Raw genomic sequence first — 25,175 nt, forward strand, 5'->3', positions numbered from 1 at the left:
CTTGGCAAATTTGAGCTACAAATAACAGAAACAGCTTGTCCTGCAGAAGGAGAAAAGTGCCATGCAAGAAAATGTCCAAATCTTCTGGGTTATCCACTCTGATACTTTTATCTTTGAACGTGAATAATTTATGCTCGGGAAGTTGGTTTCACTGTGACAGACAAGCATTTGTTGAGAAATCTTAGTGTTGGTCTTTCAGAGCTATCCGTGTGCTTCCTGTTGCCCTTTTAGAGAAGGCATAGATGGAAAATGGAGAAAAGCACAGGCTCTTCCTGTAAGGGCGTCTAACAGAAGTGCTTCTACTTTCTTTGATTTTATTTTATTTGAAACTCTTTTTGGAAGCCCATGAAATGCTGCTGAGCAGCAGAACATTATTGCTGTTCATTATTAACCATTGCAAGACTGGTGAGCAAAAAGGTGTTAACTGGTCTTGTTAATTGCATAAAGTGAGTGTTTTTCTCACTTTCAGTCTTATCTCTTAGTAGCTCTTTATCTGTTTCTTTCATTCACAGGACAGCAACTTTTTAATGAGCTCATGTGGAACAGGCAGAGGGGCCCAAGGCCAAACCTTAGTCTTCATTTTGGTTGGAAAAGGGAATAATTAAATGCTGAAAGTGTAAAGCAGTCAGGTACACTGTAAATAAGGGCAAATGGCTAATGAACCAAAGTGAGGGCAGTTTTGACAAACCTCCCTAGAAGCTTCTGACAGTCAAAACCTCTTTTTAATGTGGCATGGCCTGGCTGTGCTTTTACCCACCGCAAATTGAGGGGATTGCTCAAAAAAATCTTAAGTGAGGAGACATCCAATCTTCTTTGTCAGCTCAGGTTGGATGGTGCATGGTGAGAAAGGGACTCCTAAAGGCAATGTATAATATGCTGGTTTTCTGCCTCATGAAGGCAGGAGTGTTAGTGAGGTTTGTGGTTTATTTCACTCATGATCCCAGAGGATGTGAGTGACACATAGTATTTTAACAGTAAATGGCTTCTTTTATATGGTCAGCCAATACAGGAAAACACAATCAGGGTGGAGTTTTCAGTAGCTGTGTGTAGGGGAAAGCAGAAGTGGGATGTGTCAAAAAAATTGTTGGAGATAATACTTCTCAAATGATACAAGATTTGGGGTTCTAGTCAGTAAGTAGCTGAATGGCAGGGTTGCCATTCAGAAGGATCTAAACAGTTCTGGGCCTGGGGTGAAATAAACCTCAGGGAACAGCCTGAGTGGGGAGCAGGTCTGCAGAGGGAGCACCTTGGTGTGCTGCAGGTAAGCCAAGCATGTGCATGGTAGTGAGGATGGCTCACAGTTATCCTGGGCTGTATTAACAGTCAGAAATTAGATACTGAAGCCTGGGATTCTTGGAGGGAAGGACCCAGAGAAAGAGCTCACAAGTGATACGTTTTTAAACATTCAGCCCTCATCTGCATGAAGAGCTATCTCAAAGTAATTTGGTAGTGGAAATGAAGACTAGATGCAAGATTGGATGCAGCTGGCAAAGAGCACCCTAGATCCTCAGGATGAAGGATAATCTGCTGGCTGTGATGCAAGCCATCAAGGGGAAGAGGAGCTGTTATAGGCACTTGAATTAAGAGAATCAGTCAGTGGTTGGTAACTGGCCATGGTAGACATCTGGCAGCATGACTGTACAGCTGTGATCCTTGCATCTGGAGACAGTTACATAGGTTTGTGTCCAAAGCAGGAGTTTCAACAGGAATCTGAACTCAAGTGCAAAGTCATTCCTCACTGAATGATGTGTGTGCAGTAAGTCAAGGGTGCACCAGAGCAAAGCTCCCCCCTTTGCTGTCTGTTCTGGAAGTTTTAGGATCATGTTGGCCAAGGGAACAAGCCTGAGGGTGCCATCACGCTGGGGATATATCTGGCATGGTGGAGGTGGATTCAACTCCAGACCTGTCACCTGTCCCCACTCCTTGGTGATGAGCAGTGACACAGCCATGGCTTTGCCTGTGGATTTGTGGCTTTCCAACCTTACTTTGCTTGCCCTTAGAAGAAAGACATGACATGATTCTTGTTCTAAAATTAAATAGCTTTGTTCCATTGCCAGTGAAGAAAAAAGCAAGCGTTCATTTTTATCATCTCCCTTAAAGGATGCCAAACATGGACTGAATTCCTCAGGGCATCTGTAGCATTGCCACTCTGTCTTCTTCTTACTCTGACCATCTTCATCACCACATTTGATGTGCAAACGTGGAAAGCAAGGCTTGGGTTTATAGTGACTATTTGCTGGTTATAAAAAGAGCTGTACATACTGACTAGGGCAAAGAAAATCAGCTCAAGCTGCTTCTTGGGACTGTCCTTTATTAGTTTGAGGGTTGTCTGGACTCTGATGCTAATGCTGCACAATGTTTTGGGCAGCAGTGAGGATGTTTGGAAGAAAGGACACAATCATACACATACTTGATTGGACTTGTATCTCTAGGGGAGTTCAGGGGAGATATTGAAGGGAGATGCCCAACTTCTAAAAAAATGGAAGCATTTAGACCAGCTGGATTAAGATACATTAATGTTCCAACCAATGAAAGGACCAGTCTTGCTGGCACTTGCTCACCAGTTATTTCTGATTCAGTGAGATGAAAAAAAATCAGATGATAGGGAAACTTGTAGGTTAGCTTTTGTCATAACTAGTATTAACTATTATTGATCAAAAGAAAGATGATGTAACAAACCCATTTTGCACCATAGTATACCCATTAACAACCCATTTTGTATCATCCATGTGAATGTAAGTGCTAAAAATGAAACTAGCTACAGCCCCAGTGACATAGGTCTTAAAAAAAAATAATCTTTAACAACAAAATGGAGAAGGAGTAAAAGTAAGCATGGAAATCAATTTTTCGAGAAGGATTTGCTAGCATCAATATGTTATGGACACAGCTCTGGCAGAAGCACAGCTGTCCAGCTTTCAAGGTCTGCCTACTGCAGCACCAGGCAGAGGGACCTGCAGGGCATATGCCCTTTGTAGCAAGGGACTCAAATTACACTAATTATTCCTGTTTCTTGAAAGGGCTAATTAGCTCAAGAGTTGTGCAGAAGGGCTACCTGCCTTCCAGGGGCCTCCTCAGGCCCCTTGGTTTCACCTGAGGCCATTTGGACATAATGGCTAATTGAAGTAGAGTGGGTTCAGATACCTGTGTATCATGGAGCTTTGCCCTTAGCAACTGTAAACTTTCAGAAAAAGAACAAACAACGAGTAATTGGCTTCACTTTTTTACAGACTGATTGTTCTAAGGGACCTAAGCAGAGTGGTTTCTTTAAATTCAGGATGGACAGGTGCATCTGCCAGTTACTTCTCACCTAGGAGAAGTATCCAGCAAGCACTTGTCTTTGCTCATATTGCATATTTTTGAGTAATTAATTTTGCATTAAATTTTTGGTGATTGTGTTCTGCATACTGGTATAAGTTTTCTTGGGAAAAGCAAAAACCCATATTGCCTATTTAGGTAGTTAAATCAGAAAGTTTGACTGTGTGGCTGAGGAAGAATTGCTGTGGTGGACTCTTTCCTCGTGGATAACTCTTCTTGAGTCTGCTGCCATTGCTGTCTGCATCCTTACCATGTCATGACATTGCAGTTTGATAATGCATGTGATTGTGAAAGTGGAAAAGTGTGACCTTGAGAAGGATGCAGTAGGACAGGGAAAGAAATACGGAGTTGAGGGGACAATAAAGAATTGTGAGTAAATATGAATCTTCAAAACGACACATTTTCTGCCTTGAGATTTTGTATGCATGTGCACCGTACATCTACATCTATACATCTAGGTGGTCTTTTTTTTTTGGTGTTTTGTTGGTTTTTTGTTTGTTTGTTTGTTTTTGTGGGTTTTTTTTTTTTTTTTTTGGTTTTTTTTTTTTTGCTGTCTTATGGGCTTCAGATAGTGATTCTCAAAAGAAATAACTCTGATTGGAAACAAAATTGGTGGTCTTTGAGCTCCAGGACTGATGAGTAGTGAATAGTTATTTCATTCCATATTTTTGTTACATTATTTTTAATCTCTTAAAACCTTACTTTGTACTTTAAATGACAGGGAAAAAAAAATCAGTTATTTGGGCTGATGTTTTCCTGTAGCTTCTGATTTGGTGTATTAACCAGAGGCAAAAATGTTATGTTATGCAAAACAGTAAAAAAAACAAAAAAAATGAACATATTTCTTATGTATAGTTGAATTAGGACAAATACAAATATTTTGATGAATGGAAACAGTGAAGAGGTCAGTCCTTTGAAAAAGATATGCTAATTTGAAACATTTAAATTTCTGATATTAAAAAAAATGTGGAATTGTAGAAAAGTAGAGTTGGAAGACATCATGAGAGCTTATATTGCTGATTTCTTCCCTGTGGCAAGAGCAACTCAACCTGAATTATTTTGGACAGAAATGTATCCAGCCTATGCTTCAGAAGGTCTGGGCTACTAAGAATAGAAAATTTCAGTAACCTGTTCTCATACATCATTGCTATTGCTGTCAGGAACTTTTCTCTTAATACTCAGTTTGCATTTTCTTTGTAGGCACTGCAGATTTTGATTCCTCTCCTGCCCATGACAAACCTGAAAATAAATTTGTTCCCTTTTTGAAACAGCCCTGCTCAAACCCGTCCTAGATGGGAATAGGATAATATATTAGGATGATTTTAAGCATTTGAAACAATTCTAAATTCCTTTTTTTTTTTTTTTTTTTTTTTTTTGTGGGCTGAATACTCAGCTTTAAGAAGATGCAGTGTGGGAAAGGAAAGAGAAGCACCAAGAACTAAGCAGGCTTATATAGCTCAACAAAGCCAAAAGCAGAGAAGAGCCTTCTTAACTCCAGATTTGATTCCTGGTTTGTTACACAGACCATCTTCCTTACCTAAAAAGTACTGAGATTCACACAAGGGACACTTGTCATTTAAAGCAGCATATTTAAGAGACATTGGTCAGTTTTGATACCAGCTGCTTGTGGTTCCGTGTGAGCCGGTTTCCGTGAGATTGGATCAAGACTCTTTGCAGTGTCTCTGGTAGATGGCATATGCAAAGGGGCACATGGTTTATATATGGTGAAGAGAAAAGAGATGCTGCTAAAACCCTAAAAGCTGTCTCTGGAATTCCATCGTTTTTTACTGCATAATTAAGCACTTTTGCTGACACATCCTCCCTTATGATTCCCTTTAAGTTGGAGCATCTGTCTGGGTGTTGCACAAGAGCCCAGTTTTCTTCTCCCTATACAACGGAGTTTTGATTAATTAATCATTGCTTCTGTTTGAATAATACATTAAAGATGCACTTGAATGTTCTAGGAAAAAAAGTAAAATAAAAAAAAGAATGCACACGAAGGGAAATACTGCTCTGGCTTGTGAAATGACATGTTCTCTTCAAATGGCAGGACTGTTCTAAATGTGTTACTGGTCAGGCTGTATTTCTTTTCCTGCTTGTTTATTTTCATGTCCATTTCACATGGTGATAGTCACTTGCCTCAGCAGGCTTTTAAGTCACAAAAATGTTGAATTTTAACATGATATGGAAGAATGCTACAGTTAGGACAAATATGCTTTTTGAAACAGTGCTTTGCTATATTAAAAAACAAGGAATTATGAAGCTCTCATATTGTTGGCTGCTGTCCATTTTTATTTATGACTTCACAATAGCAGCTTCATGCTGATATGGCCAGAGCAAGTTGAGTAGTTGTACTTCTACGAATTTCACTATGGTTTCAAAAGTGCAGGGTTTGTGTTTGCTCAGCACTGAACCTGCCACTTCACAGGAGTTGTTGCTGTTTCTGGGTTTCTGTAAGGACCTTAGCTCTACTCTGTGCATGTCCTCCACAGTCTGGAAGCAGTGAGACAAGATCTGAAACCACAGAGGAACACTGTCTTGTATCCAAAAGCCAGGCTGTCCTGGAGCTGTGCTTTTCCCCGGTACCTCACTGTTGTCAGGATCTCCAAAGGAGGACAAAACCCTGCAGTTGCTCTCATCCTGCATACAGTCTTTAACATTGTGAATACTTGTTTCTTGAAAACTGGATGTCAGCTCTTGGTCTGAGATTTTTTTAAAAAATACTGAGGGTTGGACTAAGCTTGCCTTCATGTAATTTGAGCTTTTTGGAGTTGCTCAGTGTTTCCTGTGCATGCTGACGAAGCAGCATGCTGATGTTGGATCATGCATGTTCAGTGTGTCTGGTAAATAGAGCTCTTTGCAATCCTGTTCTACTGACACTTTTTAAAGAGGTCTTAGTATCAGTGACAGAAGAGATAACGTGGTGCTGTGTGTTGAAGTGAGAGTGAGTGCCTGGCTAGCTCTTACTGCTGAAGAGCTGGGGTGTGAGGAGATCACTGCTGAAATCCTGGCTATGCAAAGCTAAGGCAGCTTCTGTCTCTGGCCTAAAGAGACAAAGTGCTGCCTTTTCCCTAAATGAAGGACCATGGGGAAATCAATATTTAATGCAATTGTTTCTGCGTCTCTCAAGTGGTGATAGCAGTAAAGTACAGGGTGCACCTGCAGCCTCATTTGGGTCTGCCTTCCTAGGTGGCTGAGCAGGAGAGCTTTCCAGTCTTTCCCTTTTCCCTTGGCATTGTTTTGGTGCTCTCCTTATTTTGAAATGAGATAGTAAATATTCGCAATCTTAAATTTGTAGATGTGCCGGTTATCACTAATGTGTGGTCATGGGTTTTATATCCCTCAGGTGTTAGTACCAGTTTGTTGGGATAGGAGGAAAATTTTTTCCTGACAGTTTCTTTCCTAATTTTTCTCTGAACTGGGAGACCATGTCTAAGACCTGCATGAACTAGTTTTGGTGAGGATGAAGGGGAAGGAGAACAGCAACCTACGGGCTGAATCTTGAATTGTGACCTTATAACAAACATCCACCAGAAACAACTGCTGAAATTAATGCCCCTGCAGTGGAAACACAGACACAGTGTGAGCACCATGAGTAGAGATTTGTCCTGCTTTGGTTTAAGAAATTAGGTTCTAGTAGCTCTAGTCCAGCTTTGGATGTTCTTTCTAAAACAGAAGTTAAACTACAACATGTCTCTCCAAGGCCAACCTTAAGCCATGGCCAGGAATTACCATCAGTCTATGCTGCAAATCCTGGGGAGTCTCATCAGCCAGGAGGCTCGTGGGAAGTGATGAAAACAGCAAGTTGTTATGTTGTGTTCAAATTAAAAGTGCTTTTGGGTGGAGCATTAGCTACACAATTCCCATTAGGCAGGTGATGTTTTTCTGCACATCCTGTGCAAAGCTGAACCTCATTTAATACCTTTGATTTCTGAATGAACATGACTGTCTTTACTGACTGAATTATATCCAGCATTCCATCTGCAGAGTGTTTTTCATCTTCTGGAATATAGTAAAGAATTTGTTTTCATAAATTTTGATAAAATGTTAGACAAATTGTACAGCTGGATTAGTGCCGCTCAAAAACTAGGACTGTTTTTGGGAAGTTTCTGCTCTGTGTCAAATTAATGATCTGTTACAAAACTTTCAAAAAGCACAATAACTGTAAAAATAATTTCTGGGTAATGATAGGAACACCACTGGGTACTCTCTAAATCCTTTTGTCCCTTGTTAATACCTCATTTTGATTGTTGCATTTTTAATGGTTGGATTAAGACAGTGACATGTTCTGATCATTTCTGTTGAATGCATGAACATCTGGATTTGTCTGTGCTTTTAGTGTTGTTTTTGCTGTTGGCTAGGGATGAAAGGAGAGATCAGATGGTTTGAAGTTGACTTTTTTTTTGTTTTTCAAAGTTGCCTTTGTTCATAAGCAGCAATCCAGGAACCTGAGCACAATGATTCTAATAGTGACTGACAAGCAATGATGGAAGGAGGAAAATGGGAGTGATGATATGTCTGTGCTGTGCTAGTTCAGCAGTGAGCGAAAAAATCTGAAAATTGCTCCTTAAAATTGTCCATGCTTTGCCTAAAGGAGAGATGAGGTTGCAAAAGAAGGTACTTTATCATGCATCGAGCAGTCTTGAGTATGCCATGTGCAGATTCGAGACCTGCTGCTTGCCCAGAAAATAAAAAGTATTTGGCACCTGCAGCCTGGTGTCCCAAGAAGGAGGGCATGGTCTCTCTGACCTGTGCCAGCTTAAAGGGGTAAAAAGTGAACCCCCTGTGCCCATGGATTATTGGAACCTGAACAGAAGCCAACGCCCCATTAACAGGTCACAGTTAATAGGTTTACCCCCTTGTCCCTTCCCTCTGTTTTGAACTATTTTGGGATTTCACACAGTAACTTGATGGCTATTACCTTGTGGCATAAACAATAATGTCAAGGAAAGGATGTTCCATGGGGGCATATTTAATGATAAGAATATTGTTTCATGCAATGTGCTGCATGCAGCTGGCTGAGCGTTTCTTTAAATAGTTCCCACATCTCTCATGTTTGTTGGAGGGACTGTGCTGCCCAGATCTGAAGAATGGAGAGATTAATCTCTGCTACACTTGCTCTGGACAAATACCTTTTTAAATTAAAACACCTCTTCTGTGTTTAAAGTTAGGGACAAAAAAACAGCTGGTACTGTAAAAACTAGTGCCTGAGCTCCTGCTAGGAGATGATGCAACTTGCAAAGGATGAGCCAGGAAATGTCTTAAATGTTTCTTCAAAGACTTTTCCTTCTAGGTGTGCCTCACCATTTCCTGGTCATGCCAACATGACCAGGTTTAATTCCTGAAGTTTAGCTTAATTTCCAAGAGGTGAATTCTACCTTAGTGAATAACAACCTTCCTGTACATAAAATAATTGCAATTAAAAATGAGGCTGAAGGAGGGAAGATGCAAGTGTGCCATCTCCCTGAATCTTGAAGCTGGGGTTTGGTGCCAGAGTCCTATATGGTGCAGTGTGGTGTCTGCACACTCAAGTGCCACTCACTCCTCACCAAGGATTTGTCTTCTGTACTCTCTCTGGTAAAAGTCACATTGGTCTCAGGCTTAGGTTTTTTCCTTCTTGTGCTTGGGGAGATTCTAACTTAACATTGACTAATGTGTGTTTGCTTCAGCTTACTTAGGAAATTCTTAGCACTTGGAGGATATTCAGTCTAGTGTTGACAAAAGCCCTCTTTCCACTCTGCATGTGGCATTGCACCATCCCTTGCTGAAATGACACAGTGTACTGCTGCTGCTAAAAGAGACATGAGTACACCGTGTTCCCAATACAGCAAGCAGGGAACTTGGGGGAAGAACAGAATAAACATGCTGGTGCTGTTACATAGGGATGATTTTTGTCTGCTTAGGCCCTGTTGAAACAAAGGGAGGAATTTACAGAGGAAAATAGCAATTATCTCGGTGGGAATATGGCCAGGGCATCAGGATTAGCATTAATGAAAAAATGCAGTAGGAGTGATCTTTAATGATTCTTGGGATTAGGGCATTGGCTTGGTTTTACATCTGATCTGAAAGGTAACAATTCCTGAAGCACAGCACAAGATGGCTTGGTTCAGCATTGGATGAAAAAATGATGCCATTGTTTTGTAAATAAAAATTAAAAAATTCTGCTGGCTGTCCTTACACTGCAGGGTACTGGAAGGAAATACCAAGTGAAGTACTGCCATGCCTTTTTGGACGTGTTCCATCCCAGCTGGCAGCTGGACATGCACGGTGCCTTTGCTCTGTCCTGCTCTTGCAGTTGCACTGTGTTCTTATGGACATGTTTCTAAATACCACAACATGTCTGAAGCTGGTGACCCTTGTCCTTGCAGGTGTGCCCAGTGGCTGTAATGACTCTCCTGTCATTATTGTAAATACAAATTTGCTCCTCCCATCCGTGGGTTAGAGATGTACCAGTTACATGATACTGGAATCATGCTGTTCAAAGTTTGCCACCCTCTCTGGGGAAAACCAAACTTGCTGAGCAGTTCATTTTCACACAGGGAGGTTCCCAGTTATTATCCGTAAGGTAACGTTTAGAAGAGCCTCAGCATCTCTGAGTATTGGGCTGCAAAACCTCAAACCTTGTCCATTGAAAGCTTCATTGGACCTGATCAATTCATTTGCAGCTACTCTAACCATGAATATAAATGTTGCTCACCTGATTAGCCTGTTTTATAGCATTTCAAAAGTCTTGATAAAACGGGTCAATGGAATAAATACCTAATGAGTGCTGAGACTCCTTCCTTGCAAATAAATAAATAAAGTATAGCACAAACTCTAGGTAATGCTTTCAGTCAATGAGCAGAAATCCTACTTTGGCCTCAAAGATGAAGCCTGAGATGATAAAATGGAGTTGCTTTGGATGTGCTACATTGAATATGTTTTTTTCTCCCTCACAGTAATAAGGACAAGCACAAGTCTCTTCTCTTCCAGCTTAAATGCAGTTTGCTGGCAGTTTCACATCCTCTTCTAGTCTGTAGTACTTGCAGCATTGCTATTTTAATATTTTAAAGGAGTGTGGCCTGCTGGTACTGAGTTAACTGGTTTATATTGCTTTTACAGGGTACAGTCAGTGGTGGATAGGTTGAGACTGCAGAATGGAAAGCTTTTCTTTTCAGGTGATTCTGTTGCCATTCCTTAACTCTCACACCCCCACAGCCACTCACACAGAGATCTTGTTGGTACTAGCAGTTTGGTTTTGGAATGCATATTTAGAGCCATAATAAAACAATACAGCAGAGGATGCTGTCTTGATAATTGCTGTAGGAAAATACTTGAGAGAATGCTGGAACTCATAAAGAAGGGGGCACTATAATGTTCATGCCTCTGATCTCTTCTTATTATGGCTAAGAAAGTCCAACATGGTGCAGGTACTCTAGAAGCAAAAAAAAGTGTTCTCAGCATGGTTCATGATGGCTGATGGTCCACACTGCCTTTGGTCTCTCGTTTTGACCTTTCCTGGGCACTACACTGTGCATTGACACATTTTGTTCTTTCTCGGCAGCTCAGGTTTACGGATGATCTACTGAAATCCTGTGCGTGTTACGATTAAACCGCACAAAAAGTGGCCGTGACCATTCCTGCTGGGGGTCTGAAAGATCTGCTGAATTGATCTAGGATTCTAACAGAGAGAATAAAAGCACTTGCTTTTAAGCAGAGTGATTTATATCCCATGCTTGATTTGATTCTGTTTCTCTAAACCCTTATTTCAGTAGCACAGTTAACACGCTGGCTTGGTCCAGTTGTAACAATAACAAAACTGGGGAAGATTTTAAACAAATCTCAGGTCAGAGTGCAGCCTCAGCCTGTTCCCCTGTAGCCACCTGTGTACTCAGAGTGGCAAAGGCAGCAGTAAAACCACTGCACTTCTACTGAATGTGATTGAATCAGATCTTTGTGAAATCACTGGATTTTTTTGCTGCCTAATAATGACTATGAACTGCTTGTTTTTCATAAGCACAGAGTTTGGCCCTTTTCTCTCATCTTCAGATCTTACTGAAAATTCAGTTTCAACATCCTTCTTCTTTGGCTAGGTTTAGCATAAATTAACAATCTTTTTTCCTCCTTTTTCAGGTATAGGAGCCTTTTAAAGGTAGCAGGTATTGTCTCGAGTTTTCCTCAGCATCATAATATATGGATATGGATGTCAGATTCTTCAAATCTTAGAACCTATGTGTTTTTTCAGTAGTAAAATAGCAAATCTTTTTATGACACCTTTTAGGTAATTCCATGAGTAATCCAACCTTCTGTAATATGACTAATCAAAAAATTAAGCAGCAGACTTCCAAGCTGGAAGAAAGTATTCATATTTTCCCGGCTTTTTCTAACAAGAATAGTTTTTGTCTGTCAACTCCCATGGTTTTTCAAGTTAATTAAGGTTTCAACAAATTGTTCTAAATCTCTCCACATCAGAAAAACAAAATGTTTTACCTTTAAAACTACAAAAAAAAAAAAAAAAAAAAAAAAAAAAAAAAAAAAAAAAAAAATCACTGCAGTGCTGGCAGGGAAATGAATTGTTTCAGATGAGCTAATTAATTTTTTTTTTCCATGAACATTCTACCTCAGTAAAATAAGTGAAAAACATAGGAGGAATGTCAGTGGGGTTTGCATTGATTTAACAAGTCTTTTTTCACACACAAGTATACATTTATGTGAATGTTTTTGCATGCATGTACACATGTGCACAAGTGTCTAGACAAGTTAGCAATTGCAGGTAAAGAGTGAAGCATATCTGTCTCTAGTAAATCATTATAGTATACGTTGGCTTGGGTTATTCACTGCACTGAAACTAGTAGCAGGAAAAATGTTCTTTTTTTTTTTTTTTTTTAAAAGTGTTTATTTGTTTGTATGTGTGTTTTGCCCTTTTCCTGGGAAACCATCCTGGTTAATAGCCTGCCTTTAGATGGGATGAAACCTAAGCACAGAAATGTTCTTTGGCTAACAGAGAATGTAAAAGGAAAACAAAACCCTGTCACACTGGTTGTCATCTAATGCTGAAGTTGATTCTATTTACAGTGCAACAGCTGCTGTCTCTTCTGGCTGAAGCTGTACCTTTAGGCAGCCTTTCCTCTGACTGGGACAATCTGCTTGTCTGGGTGCAAAGACTGTCACTGTTTGTCCTGACTGTTCTGATGCTATCCTTAACAGGGTTTGAAATTATCATCCCAATCTTTAAGACAGCAGCAGAGACAGAAAACTTAGTTTTTAAAGAATTTCTTTTTATGCATTGGTGTCTTTTTGTTTAGTTTTGTCCCAAAATGGTTTATCTGAATCCTCTGGTATGGGTTCAGGGATGTTTACAGATATTTATTTCCAGTAAATAAGCAGGTCACCAGAAGATGTTGTGGTCTGCCCTTGCCAACTGATACCCAGCAGCTCAGCGTGGGCGACTGATCTGACAACAGCAAAGCAGGGTTGCTCCTACAGTAGTTAGGAACTAAAATGCTAGTAAACACATGGGAATAATTTGCATCAAAAGTCTGAAGAACTGAACATCTTGGGGGCAGAATAAGTAAGGAAAAGGCCAACTTGATTAAAGCCTCCCTGATGTGACTCAGTCTGATGTCTGACAGTAGGCAGACCTGCGCTGTGGCACCTACTGAAAGGGTTAATGAACTGTAGGATTTCTTGCTGGAGGATGAGTTGATAGCTTAAGGACTTGTGTACCTGTGATGCCCAGGCTAATAAATCAGGTTTGAGCTGCCGTTGCAGTTTTCTCTGCTGTCCTTGGAAGAGGCTGTCATACAGATGCTTAGGAGGGAGCATAATGTTTTATGACTACAACACCTGCAGTCCTCTCGTGGAAGGAGTCCCCAGGAGATCCTAACCATACAAAGCTAATGTTGCTTAGCCACTGATAATATCAAGCTGCCAAGCTGAGTTACATGGATTGCTGTGGCAAGTGCCTGGCTGATTAATTTTAATTTAATGTAAATAGAAATGGTGTCAAGGATATATTATGTAAACAAGGGATGTCTTTACACATGAAGGCATTAGTGGTGGACTGATGAGCTGAGATAGTGTGACCACCACATCCCTTGGTCACATCTGACACAATTGCTGAGGTAAGGAAATGGAAAGTAGTGATAAAAGGATGTGAGGTGGGGCTCCCGAGGCTGATGGAAAAAGCTTGGTGGCAGAGTCAGCATGGCAGGCTCTGACTTCTTCTAGTGATTCTGGAAAGCACTGTGGGCTTTTTTTATTCCACCCAGCCCTATAAAAAATTTTAGTGGCCTCCACTTTAACCCATGAAGGAGTTGAGACAGGCTGAAGGGAAGTTGAGACTGTGAAGGGAACAGGGTGGCAAGCATAGTATGAAACCAGGTGATCTTTAAAGTCCCTTCCAACCAAACTGTTCTTTGTGTTTATGGGAGTTAATTCTCCTGAATTAACCCATCAGCTAACTTATTTCCTTTAAGCCCAGGGGGCAGAGAGAAACAATTAGGTGCAGGTTTATACTGCTGATGAAATCAGCTAACAAAGTGCTTCTATTGCTGTGGTAAGGAAACTGGGCTTATTTATGATGTACCCTGTCCCTCTCTCTGCCCCCCTGAAAAGCAAAAATTCCGAATATATATGTAAATTAGGTGGATCTCTTAAGGTTCTGTCAGGTTGCCAGTTCAAACCTACTTACTGCAGGCAGATCTCTCTTTATCATAAGAACTTGGTTGCTCTCTTTGGACCCAGTCCACAAACTTTGCTTTTTGCCTTTTAGGCTGTGCATACACAGCCAATAAATGACTCCAAGTTGCAGTAGGTCATTTGATATATATTTTTTTAAATAGGTCGTTACTCTTCTTTTCTTTCTTCAGAGAATTCTGAGAGGGAAACTCTGCTTTGAATATTCATGAGAATACTAAAAGTAGGCAAGTGAGGAGATGGACATGTTATTATGTTTGAGGAAGAAACTGTAGCCTTGCTTTCATCATATTGACTTCTGGTAATTTGCATACTGGACTGAAAGAATTTAGTTAGATTGGTTATAAGATGAAAAGGATGGCTTGCTGGCTAGGGTTATGAGCGCTCTGTTCTGTGCCATACACCTTGTTTGACCTGGGCAAATCATTCTCCTTCAGTTTTCCCACTTGTGCTAAATGGGGATAGTAATTACCCACTTCACTGAGGAAGGCATGTGGCTGAAATTAATTAATGTTTATAATGTACTTGGTTTTCCCGATGGGGTTTGTAGCCGTGTTGCTGAGTACAGTCATTTCTGGGTTTTGGCTTGTGTGTGTGCATGTGGTGTGCAAAGATTGGCTCCAGCAGAAAGGGTAGTAAAATACAGTCTTAAGAATAAAATTTCTTGGCACTTACATAAATGCAATTAATTCCTAAAGATTTTAAAGCATGAATACAGCTGGTGCTGGCTTTCCTACTGCAATGTAACTGCTCTGTGGAAAGCAAGAAGGTAAATAACAAGGCAGAAGGCAGATGGTATTTTTTAATGGGAGCCATAAAAATACTGGACCCTTGGAGAAAAGAATTCTTTAGGACACTGAACATAGCTCACCTGAAATCTTGTGGGCTTCTGAAAAATCCAATCACTGTAACTTCTGGGAAGAAACTGAAATCCTGATCGAGCCTTAAATGCTTATTTTACAGTATGGTAGTAAGTAGAAGATGTTATAAATCATATCAATAGATAGAGAACAAATACTTAACACAGAGCAGACAGAGAAATACTCCCAGTGTCCTGGGTTTCCACATCATCTCTTCCTCCTTTATTCATTATACACAATTCACAAAGTTCAGTTGTGACATTTGGGTCTTGGCCAGTCCTTTTCTGTAGGGTATTTGGTGTTACAGGGAGCAGCCAAAGCTGACATATTAGCATTGTCAGCCTTATTTCACATTATAAATTTTTATTTCTATCTGAAAAAATGTATAATCATGTTATATTTTTTATATAACTTATTAATGATGATAATAATAATAATATTATATTTCACTTGCACAAATAAACCTGAGCTCAAGGTTCCTCTGTCAACCTTCCTCTGTCCCTCCATGTGGGAGCATTCCAAAACCAATTCTTCCTTCTGTTGGTGCTGTTTCCAATGTGCCATTAAGAAAATTCTCCCTCATCTTCCCAAACCCACAAGTTCTTTTCCTTCTCCAATATGCAATTTTTGGATGCATTTGAAGACATCCAGGGTTTCAGCCTCTATTAACCGAGTGCCCCACTGCTCACAGGGTGCTCTGACCTCAGCCCACTCCAGAGCCAGGGAACTCCAGGGAAGGGCTTCCCATCTGGGAACTTCTGATGGGACTGATTCCTCACATTTACATTTAAAAGGTGACATTTTTTTGTGATCTGGCCAGACTATGCCAGTTTTGTTTCACCAGTGGGCAGGGTCAGCACCAAAGACACAGACACCAACTGAAGGACTCAGTGTCATTGACTGTAGCTCAAAGCAGCAAAGAATCACAAAAGGAGCAGCTCAGCAATGCACCCAACCATCAGCACCAAAGATTGCAGCAGTGATTAAGAAATATCCAGCACCAGTTACCCTCAGGCTTTACCATCCCCCAGATCCACACAGCAGCTGGGGGAAGCTGTCACAGCCAAGGGCTGCAGAGCCACTCCTGGACACTGGGAATTCCTGCAGGTGCCTCCAGCCACAGGTGAGGCTCCAGCCTCGCTGGGAGAGGGCCCAGCTCGGACAGTGCTGAATGAACAAACTGACAGCGCTTCTGGTGCGGGAACATCTGGTTTCATCCTCCTCCTGGGTTCCTCCCAAAGCCTGGCCAGGGCCCAAGAGGAACCAAGGGAGGTGACTTTGCCCATTCAGCCCCAGACAAGGCCAGATGTCAGATTTCATGGCCTTGTCTGGCTTCTAAACACAGAAAGGTCAATCCATGTTTCCCTAATGAGTGGATACATCTATCACAGCGCTAATGACCATGCATATTTCATTAGTGAGCAGATACAAAGATAACCTTTGGTTGGAAGGTTCATCCAGAGGCCACCTTTGGCTCAGGGCCTCACTCAGGGCTGTTGTCCAGGCCTTGGCACTTCAGGGACGTGGTTTAGTGTTGGGCTCGACACTGCTGGGTGACCGGGTGGACTGGATGAGCTCAGAGGTCTTTTCCAACAGAAAGGATTCTGTGATTCCATGATTCCATCTGCTGCATTCAGCCAGGTCCATGTTAGCAGCATTCATTTGCTCACAAAGTCTCCTCAGGCCCAGCTCTTGAGGCCTGAGGCTTCAGCTCCTTCAGCTCCTGGTGCTCAGCTGCCTGTGCTGAACCGGACGACTCGGAGAGAAGAGCACAGTCCATCCAATTCCTTCTGGGACACGGAGAGGGGAGGCTGTGGAAACAGGAGCAGTGTTTGGTGTGGTCTCCTCTCTGCCCTGCATACCTTTCAGTGCTTTGAACCAGCCAAGAGCTTTCTCCAAGAGTGCAATGGAGCAGCTGTTCCTGCTGCCGGGTCTGGCTCTCTCCAGTCTCTGACCTTGCCTGCTTTTGTCCCTCTTGCTGTGCCCTCTGCGCCCCAGGGCTCGGTGGCTGCTGCCCAGGACTGTGGGACTGGCAAAGATCCCATGGTCAAGACCCTCCTTTCTCTGCTCTTGGAGCTGCCTGGGCACAGCAGCCTTTTCCACCTGGAAGCTCCCCATGGACAGGGAGTCCCCAGCTCCGCTCCTTGCACAACCTCCAGGAGGCCAGGGCTGCCATCTCAAATCCCTGCTGGCCCTGGGGGCTCCCAGGTGGGCACAAGTGGGACAGCACAGCCAGGAGGGAGCCTGCCAGTCTCTTCCAGGCCTGGCTGCTCAGAGTTTTGGCCTTGGAGCCTCAGGTGGCCAAAGGCAGCTGCTGCTGGTCCCTGTGTGTGCCCACGTTCAGCAGTGCTTCTCCATCAGTCTGTGCCCAGCAATGGGGAAAAGCCTCAGCCCTGCAGGGCCAGGAGCTGCCGGGCTCTGCCTGAGCAGCTCAGCCAGAGGGAAGGGAGCTGCTCCCCACGGGAACCAGGAGCAAAGGGCTGGAGCACCTCATTCTGGGGCAGAGCCCAAATTCTGTGACGGGGTAACAGTTATTCACGTGTGCTGGTGTGTCAGCACTGCAGGTGCTGTGCCTGCAAACACATGGTTCGAGATGTGCAAAAGAATTCTGCAACTCTTTGGCTGGATCAGGATGTCAGCAGTACTGAACTCCAGCTTAGTCCAAAGCAAACACTTGACACCTCTTCTCATATCTACTAGATTTTTTGCCTCAGGGTATCCAGAGAAAAGTAAACAGAGGAGTAAATATTTTCATTGTTTATCAGAAATGTATCTTATTTTGCTGTAAATCTTATTTTTGTTGAAAAGCCTTATTTTTGCTGAAAAATCTTATTTATTTTTCAGGATGTGTTATCTGCCTAAAAAGAAAAAGAAAAAAGAAAAAAAAAGAGAAAAATGTGAAAGAGTTAAAAAAAGAAACAAATGTGTAGGGAAATCTTCTTTAACTTTGGATTAAGAGGTAACTGATCTTTTTAAAAGGAGAACTCATTTACTTGGTGCATGTTCTGATGGCCTGGATCCATCTTACAGACTGACCTCAGCATCCTTTTTTTAAAGACTTTGGGTTTTGTTTCCAATATTAAGATTGTTTTTTTAATAGGAGTTGAAGCAATAGGAGGATGAGAGATGGATTGTGCATGACTGTGTCTTCAGAACAAAAATATTGCAGTTTGAAACTTGGACCTAAAGTATTGAAAATGAAACTTACAAATCCCAGTGCATTGTGTGACAGCAGCTTTTCCTATAGGATGTGCAGCATCACAAAGACTTCATCAGTGGGGTTGGGAGGGCTTGGAGCTTTGTCCTGCGCCACTCTGGGATGTCATGAACCAGGACTTCACCTGCCACCAGCCCAGGTCACCCTCTGCCACCGCAGCTCCTTGGACCTTGTGTCCCCAAAGCAGACACAATTGTTTCTGCTGCTCCCCCTTTGCACAAACCCACAGAGAGCTGGGATTTTTCCAAGTCTCGTGTCTCCATTGGGCCATATTATTAAAGAACCAGCAGCACATCCTGATGAATACGGCGAGTTACGTGGATGGTTGTCAGCTCCACTTCCTGCCTAGAAATCCTGAAACAGCTTCTAAATGCTGCTCCTTCAGCTCCTGGACACCTTCTTACACAGAGCTGGGAAAAAAATCCCCTGGGCACCGGCTAAAAGGTGAGTTATGCCAAAGTTAGAGCTCTGTGGGAAATCTCTGTCCCTCCCTGACGTTTTAATGTATCTGTACATGGGAGTGTGCATGGATGCGCCTTGTATACAAAGGAAGGAGCGTGCAAGCAACGGGACTGACACTTTCACTGTCCATGCTATTCCATACCCATGGGCACAGAGACATTATGGAAACCCTGGCACAGACAGGGCCTTCTGTCCATGGGTACAGAGACATCCTAGAGCCCCTGGCACACTCAGAGCCTTTTGTCCGTGGGTACAGAGACATCCAAGAGCCCCTGGCACACACAGAGCCTTCTGTCCATGGGTACAGAGACATCCAAGAGCCCCTGGCACACGCAGAGCCTTCTGTCCATGGGTACAGAGACATCCAAGAGCCCCTGGCACACACAGAGCCTTCTGTCCATGGATACAGAGACATCCAAGAGCCCCTGGCACACACAGGCCTGGCACACACAGGCCTGGCAGCACAGGTTGCATTCCCCACAGGCTGCAGGAGATGAGAACACAACATTTGCCAACACTGACTGCAAGCCACAGCTCTGGGTGCTCCCCGTGAACCTCAGCTCTGGGATCACTGTCTGCCCCAAGATTCAGGGGCTGCAGTGAGAGCCCGGCTGGGCTCTGCCCTGGGGCCATCCTGCAGGGACAGCTGCAAAGAGGGAGACTTCCCTTGCCACAAAGAGCCAAGCCAGGGCTGCAGGGCAGCTGCTCCAGCTCAGACTGCACTGCTGAGTGCTGTGCTCTGGGGCTGGGGCTCCCTGCACAGGGGATTGGACTGGTGTGCCACAGGAGACAGAGAAGCTGCAGCTTCAGCCTAACTGAGGTGGGTGCGTGGGTTGGGAAGAGTAGGGAGGCTCAAGGGGATTCACAGAGCTCATCCTGCTGCAAGGAAGAGGAAAAGGGAGTGGGAACTCAGCAGTGAGGAGAGCTGAGGGCTGGAGAGCAGCTCTGAATGACACTAAAATCCCACCGGACCTCTGAGACATTGCTACTCCTCAGCCAGTGACAGGATGAGTCCCTAAGCCTGGGGCTCGGCCTTCCTCATGGTGAGGGGCACCAAGGAAGGCAACAGTGTGATGGAGACTGCCATGGGCTGGGAACTCACTGGGGGAAAAGAGGGAGCAGTTGGGAAGTAAAAGGCAGGTGGGGGAGAGAACTGTTCAGAGAAGGGCTGAGCTACACCTTGAGCAAGCTGCAAAATGTCATTTGGGGTCATCCCAGATTGATTTCATTTCAGAAGTTATTGAACAAGTTTATTTTTGGGTGGTGGCATGTTTTCACTTGGAGGTGTACACTCTGCAAACTTGAGCTGTGTTGCTGAAATGCTCAAGCAGGTCTGTGCTGCAGGTCACCCCATTTCTTCTTTGGCTGATTGCGGCCTGGTGTTGAGCTCCAGCAGAGCCCTGGCAGAGCCCAGAGAAGCCTCAGCACCCGCAGAGCCCGGCTGCAAGGAGAGAAACCAGAAAGCGCCTGTCAGCTGAAGGCTCCTGTCCCCTTGTCCCAGCCACTTGCGGTGCCCAGGCCATGCTGGCCGTGCCCAGAGCTGCCCATCCCTGCTGCCTTTGGGAGCAGAGCAGGAGGGCAGGACATGTGCCCAGCCTGCAGCCAGCCAGAGCACATCCACCTCCTCAGCAGCTGCCCAGAGCAGGATGCTCCTGTGCTCGCTGCCATCTCCCCAAAGCTCTGATCCCACCATGCCGAGTAGATGGGACCCACCTCACGCCATCCCCCGCTGGAAGAAAAGCTGGTCCCAAACGACATCCTCATCCTTCTCCAAGGGCACAGCCCATCCACGCCACAGCTGCTCCCAAGCACTTCCTGATCCAGACTGGACCCCACCTAGAATGCTTCCTCTAGAAAAGCACACAACAAATTAGTGAAAATAGATTACAGACAAAAAGGGGAACAAGAAAAAAGGTCAAAAATCTTATCTCGGTCAGGGGCTTAAGGAAGGCCCAACCCCTGCATGCTAGGGAAAAACCCACCCACAGGTGAGGGAAGCCCAGGCTTTCTCCCTTCTCTCCTGCACTGCCCCCCAAAATAATGGTGATCCCAAAGCAAACAGGAGCAGTGGAGCAGCCCAAGCCCTTCCTTGCCTGCAAAGCAAAGCAGCCCCTGCACAGGTTCCAGAGTCCAACCTCTGTTCCCACCATGGGGGTTTGTTTGTGTCGGGCTGGCTGCCCCAGCCCCAGCCCCAGCCTGGGGCACAGTGGGTGCTGGGAGCTGTTGGCAGGGCCAGGAGCCCATTCAGATTTTGTACCCACCCCAGCCCATCCCCCCAGCCCTGCCAAAAGCAGCTGGGCAGCCGACTGAAGGATCAGCTGCATCCACCCCAGCAAAGGGGGAACCTTTGGTTCCTGGCCAGGCTGTGCAATGCCCAAATCTGGGAGCATCCCCCTGCATGTGGACTCATCTGCAAATTCCCAGTGGAGCCTGGCTTTGGAGAAGGTGCCAGAATCAAAGTCCATCCTCTTAAGCCTGCTGGTGGCCAGGTGGAGCAAGAGGTTGTCATCCTTGATGTCGTCCTAGCTGTCCCCAGCAGCAGCAGCCCCACCTGGTACAGCTTCTCCAGGGGCTCCTTCTCCTTCCCTGGGGCCAGACCAGGCTGTCAGGGTTCTGCCCAGGGCCCGAGCTGTCAGGGAACCAGGACAAGCAAAACCAGGGGGATGGTGGCCACCAGTGCTTGCCATACCAGGTATCCAGCTCAGCTCCAACCCAAGAGCTGTGTGTTCCCTTCTGCTGACCCCTGCTCAGAGCTACAGGCAGGACATAACCAGTCTGGTTGGCTTTGCCACTGATTGCCAAGAGATGTGTGGAGCTGTTACCTGCCAGGCCCCTGGATCCTACTGTGCACGTGGATCTCTCCCATCTTCTAGGGCAGAGGAACACCCTGCACCCATGGATCATGGAAAAGCTCTTCTACTGAGGACCTGTCCAAGGGCTGCATGGACAAACACCTCTTAATGATATCCTGGCACTCTGGGGAGAGAAACCAGAAATCACCAGTCAGTTGCAGAAGTTGCCCCCCTGTTCCCGTGCCCAGGCCATGCTGGGTGTGCCCAGAGCTGGGCCTAAACTTCCCCATGGATTCTCTGTTTGGAGGAGAGCAGGAGAGCAGGACATGTGCCATCTCCTCAGCAGCTGCCAGAGCAGGATGCTCATGAGCTGCTGCTGTCTCCCAGCACTGGTATTGCCCCTGTGGCCAGAGATGAGGACCCACCTTGAGAGAGCCTTTGAGGGAACAAGATCTGCCCCCAGATGACCTCCTGGCCCCTCCTGAACAGGTGCTTCCCCATGACTAGGTGGTACAGCAGGAGGCCCAGGGACCAGATCGTCGCTGCCTGGCCGTGGTAGCATTGGTGGTGGATCCACTCTGGTGGGCTGTAGGACAGGGTTCCTGTGGAACACAGACAGAGTTCAGCAGGGGGATGCTGCTGCTCCCAGGGCCTGGCCCCAGCACCCCATGGCATGTGGGGGCTGCCCCAGTGGTACACAGGGTGACCCTGCCCTGTCACCAGCACCTGGGACTTGTGTACAAACTCGAGGCTGGAAAAGAAGCCACTGGTGTTGGAAGAGGGCAGCAGAAACCCTGGGAAGGCCCAACCATGACACACAAAAGAAAAACTCATCCAGTGGTGGAGAAAGCCTGCTCTACTCCCCGCCTGCATGGCCCCCCCAAAATGTTAACAAGTCAAAGCAAAAAATTGGAGTGGAGCAGTCCAAGCCCTTCTCACCTGCACACCAAACCATCCAGGGCACGGGGTCAGACCCCCCTCTCTGCTACCCCCACTGGGGTTTTTGTCAGGGTGGCTGCCCCAGCTCCAACCCCAGCCCAGGCCACAGTGGGTGCTGAAGGCTGTCAGCAGGGCTGGGAGCTGGCCCCTGTCACACCCCCACCCCAATCAGCTTGGCTCCAGCATTAATCCCATCCTGGCTGCAATAGGGAGAGCCCCGGGGCTGCACCCCGGCTGGGCCATGAGATGCCCAGGAGCATCCCCTGGCAGGGCTCACCTGCAAACCGTGCATAGGCTGTGTCTTGGAGGAAGGCGCCACAGCCAAAGTCGATCAGTTTCAGCTGCCCAGAGGCCAGGTCGAGCAGGATGTTCTCGGGCTTGATGTCCCTGTGCAGAACCCTGCAGCTGGCGCAGTGCCGCATGGCCTCCAGCACCTGGCAGAACAGCCCCCGCGCCTCCTCCTCCGGCAGGAACCTCCGCTCCGCCAGGAAACCCAACAGGTCCTGGCACCACTCCAGACGCTCCAGCACCAGCACGACGCTGTCAGGGAGCTCAAGCCACTCCAGGAGCTGAATGACACCAGCACAGCCAGAGGACACCTTGACCAGCAGCACGACCTCCAGGGGTGCGCTGGTGCCGTCGGGCTGCGGGAGAAGCGCGATGCCGTCAGTGGGGCTGAGGCCATGCCAGGGCTGGGGAACCCCTCACCCAGCCCGGGATGCTCTGTGCCCTGAGCTGGCCCCACGCCCGCTCTCCCTTGAGGCGTCCTGGTGTCTCCCACCCTTCCGGGCCCCGGCTCATCCCCGCCTAGCACGGCCCGGCTTCTGCTGCTGGCCCCGCTCACTCACCAGCTCGCCCCAGTGCCGGACACGGTTCCGTGGCACCCTTTTGATGGCCACCTGCGAGCAAGGGAGAGAACGAGCTGAGCTCACGCCGGCCCTGCGCAGCCCCATCCCCCTCCTCCTTCCCCTCCTCCTCCTCCTCCGCCCCCTTCTCCTGCGCCCGCCGCCGGCCCCGCCGCTCACCGGGGCGTCGTCCGAGAGCCGCGTGGCCGCGAAGACGCTGCCGAAGCCGCCGCTGCCCAGCAGCGAACCGAGCCGCTCCTGCAGGGCCTCCTGTGCCTTCCCTGTGGGTGGGACGCGGCTGTCAGCGCTCGGCCCGGGGCCAGGAGCGGCCCCTGACCGCCCCCCGACCGCCCCGGGCCGACCATCCCCAGGCGTTCTGTCCCTGGAACGGGACAGCGGCGGCTTGAGGCCGGCAGCCGCGCTGCTGAGCGGTGGAGCTCGGGCCGGGGAAGCCGCAGCGGAGGCGGCGGGAGCGGCCGCGCCGCGTGTGTCCTCCGCGGGGCCCGGTAGGAGCCGGGGCCGGGGCCGGGACTGGAGCCCATGTCGGGGCCGGGGCCGGGCTCGGGCCAGGCGGAGCCAAAGAGCGGCGGTGCCGCCCCAGCCCCAGGCACTGATGCCCGCCCAGCAGCGCCACCGCCAGCACGGCCAGAGCCGGGCGGAGGCGAGACCCCGGCGGGACGGCCGGGAATGGGGGCGGGTACTGGAATAGGGACGGGGACAGGGACGGGGATGAGGACGGTGCAGCCCCGCCCGGGGCCGGGGCGGGCTGGGGACATGGCCTGGGCCGGCAGGGAGAGAGGGAGACTGGGAGAGGAGGGGACACCGGGAAAGGGAGAGCGGGACAGGATGCGAGACAGCCGGAGAGGGAGAGGAGATGCGAGAGGGACTCGATGGAGTATCTGCTTTAGCTGCTTTAGCTGCTGCTACTGCTGCTGCCGCTGCAACTGAAGCTCCAGGGCCGTTTGTCCCCGTGTCCATTTGTCCGTTGCCCGCTCACCCCCGCGCCCAGCCCCCCTTTCCCTGGGGGCAGCCCCTGAGCCTGTCCAAACACGGGAACTTTTCCGTGTTCAGCCCAGACCCAGAGTCTGGACTCCTGCACAGCGGCACAGGAATCCCCTTGGGTGCTGCTGTGCATTGTCCCCACTGAGGATCAAACCCTATCGGGGCACATTTCCTGAATGCAGAATTTGTACCTGACCCAAGCACTGCACTTACCTCTCCAGCAATGATTAAAAAAAAAAACAAAACAAAAAAAAACAAAACAAAAAAAAAACAGCGAAGGCAAACTGTGTGTAGCTCATGGTATTTTTAGAGTGTCTGAAATTCGCCAAGTCATGGATCTTAGAGATGAGATCTATTTGGATTAAGGGGATGGAGCAGTAGTTCAAGATGGAAAAGAGGAGCATAAAAATAAACAGAGAAAAACATCTTCAGTTGTTTCTTTCCATTTTAATTTCATTTCTTAAAAGCTGTTTCAGTTTTCCCAGAATCTTCTCCACACTCCTGTTTGCTCTTTCCAAGAACCTTTCCTGGAGAACGAGGTGCAGCTCCTGCCACAAGATGTGCCACCAGCTGCAACTACTCTTGGCTTTCCACACCTTGCGTGCAGCTCAACTCTTGCAGCACAGCAGGGCAAATATTTGAAGAACTTGACAGCTTGTTCTTTCTTTTCCTTGTGGACTGGGCAGTTGTGCCATTAGTAAGGTTTTCATTGTTACTGTTCTACCCTAAGAAACCATTACGGACCACCAGGAATTGTCAGGGAATGCAAGCCTGACTGAATGCAGAGAAAGAATCTGCAGAGCCTGCAGCCAGAAATGGAGAGCTGTGGAATAATCATTGCAACATCCCCATGGGCATCTTGAAAGTGATCTAGAACATGAAAATGCTCTGACAGAGGGCATTTGTTTCTGAGTTCAGTGTAGCAGATTCCACATCTAGTGCATTGGTTCATAAATCAAGAGTTCAATCAGTTCATGGAAAGCACCAGAACAAGCTGGACCTCTCAGGAGATGAATGAAAGAATCTGGAAAGAAGAAATGCAGGCAATGACTTGGTGGACTTTGTC

The 25,175-nt window shown here is 46.5% G+C and overlaps 1 protein-coding gene across 1 annotated transcript; it reads right to left on the reverse strand.

Moving 5' to 3' along the window:
• Positions 1-21,400: 21,400 nt before the first annotated feature.
• LOC137479000 (serine/threonine-protein kinase pim-1-like) lies at positions 21,401-23,215 on the reverse strand. The gene is made up of 4 exons (XM_068199166.1): positions 23,111-23,215; positions 22,540-22,831; positions 21,749-21,925; positions 21,401-21,507 (listed from the first exon to the last, which is right to left on the reverse strand). Exons 1-4 carry the CDS (start codon positions 23,213-23,215, stop codon positions 21,401-21,403), a joined length of 681 nt encoding a protein of 226 aa, XP_068055267.1.
• Between the last annotated feature and the right edge of the window lie 1,960 nt (positions 23,216-25,175).

This window comes from Anomalospiza imberbis, chromosome 9 (assembly GCF_031753505.1).
Source record: "Anomalospiza imberbis isolate Cuckoo-Finch-1a 21T00152 chromosome 9, ASM3175350v1, whole genome shotgun sequence".
Lineage (NCBI taxonomy): Eukaryota > Metazoa > Chordata > Aves > Passeriformes > Viduidae > Anomalospiza > Anomalospiza imberbis.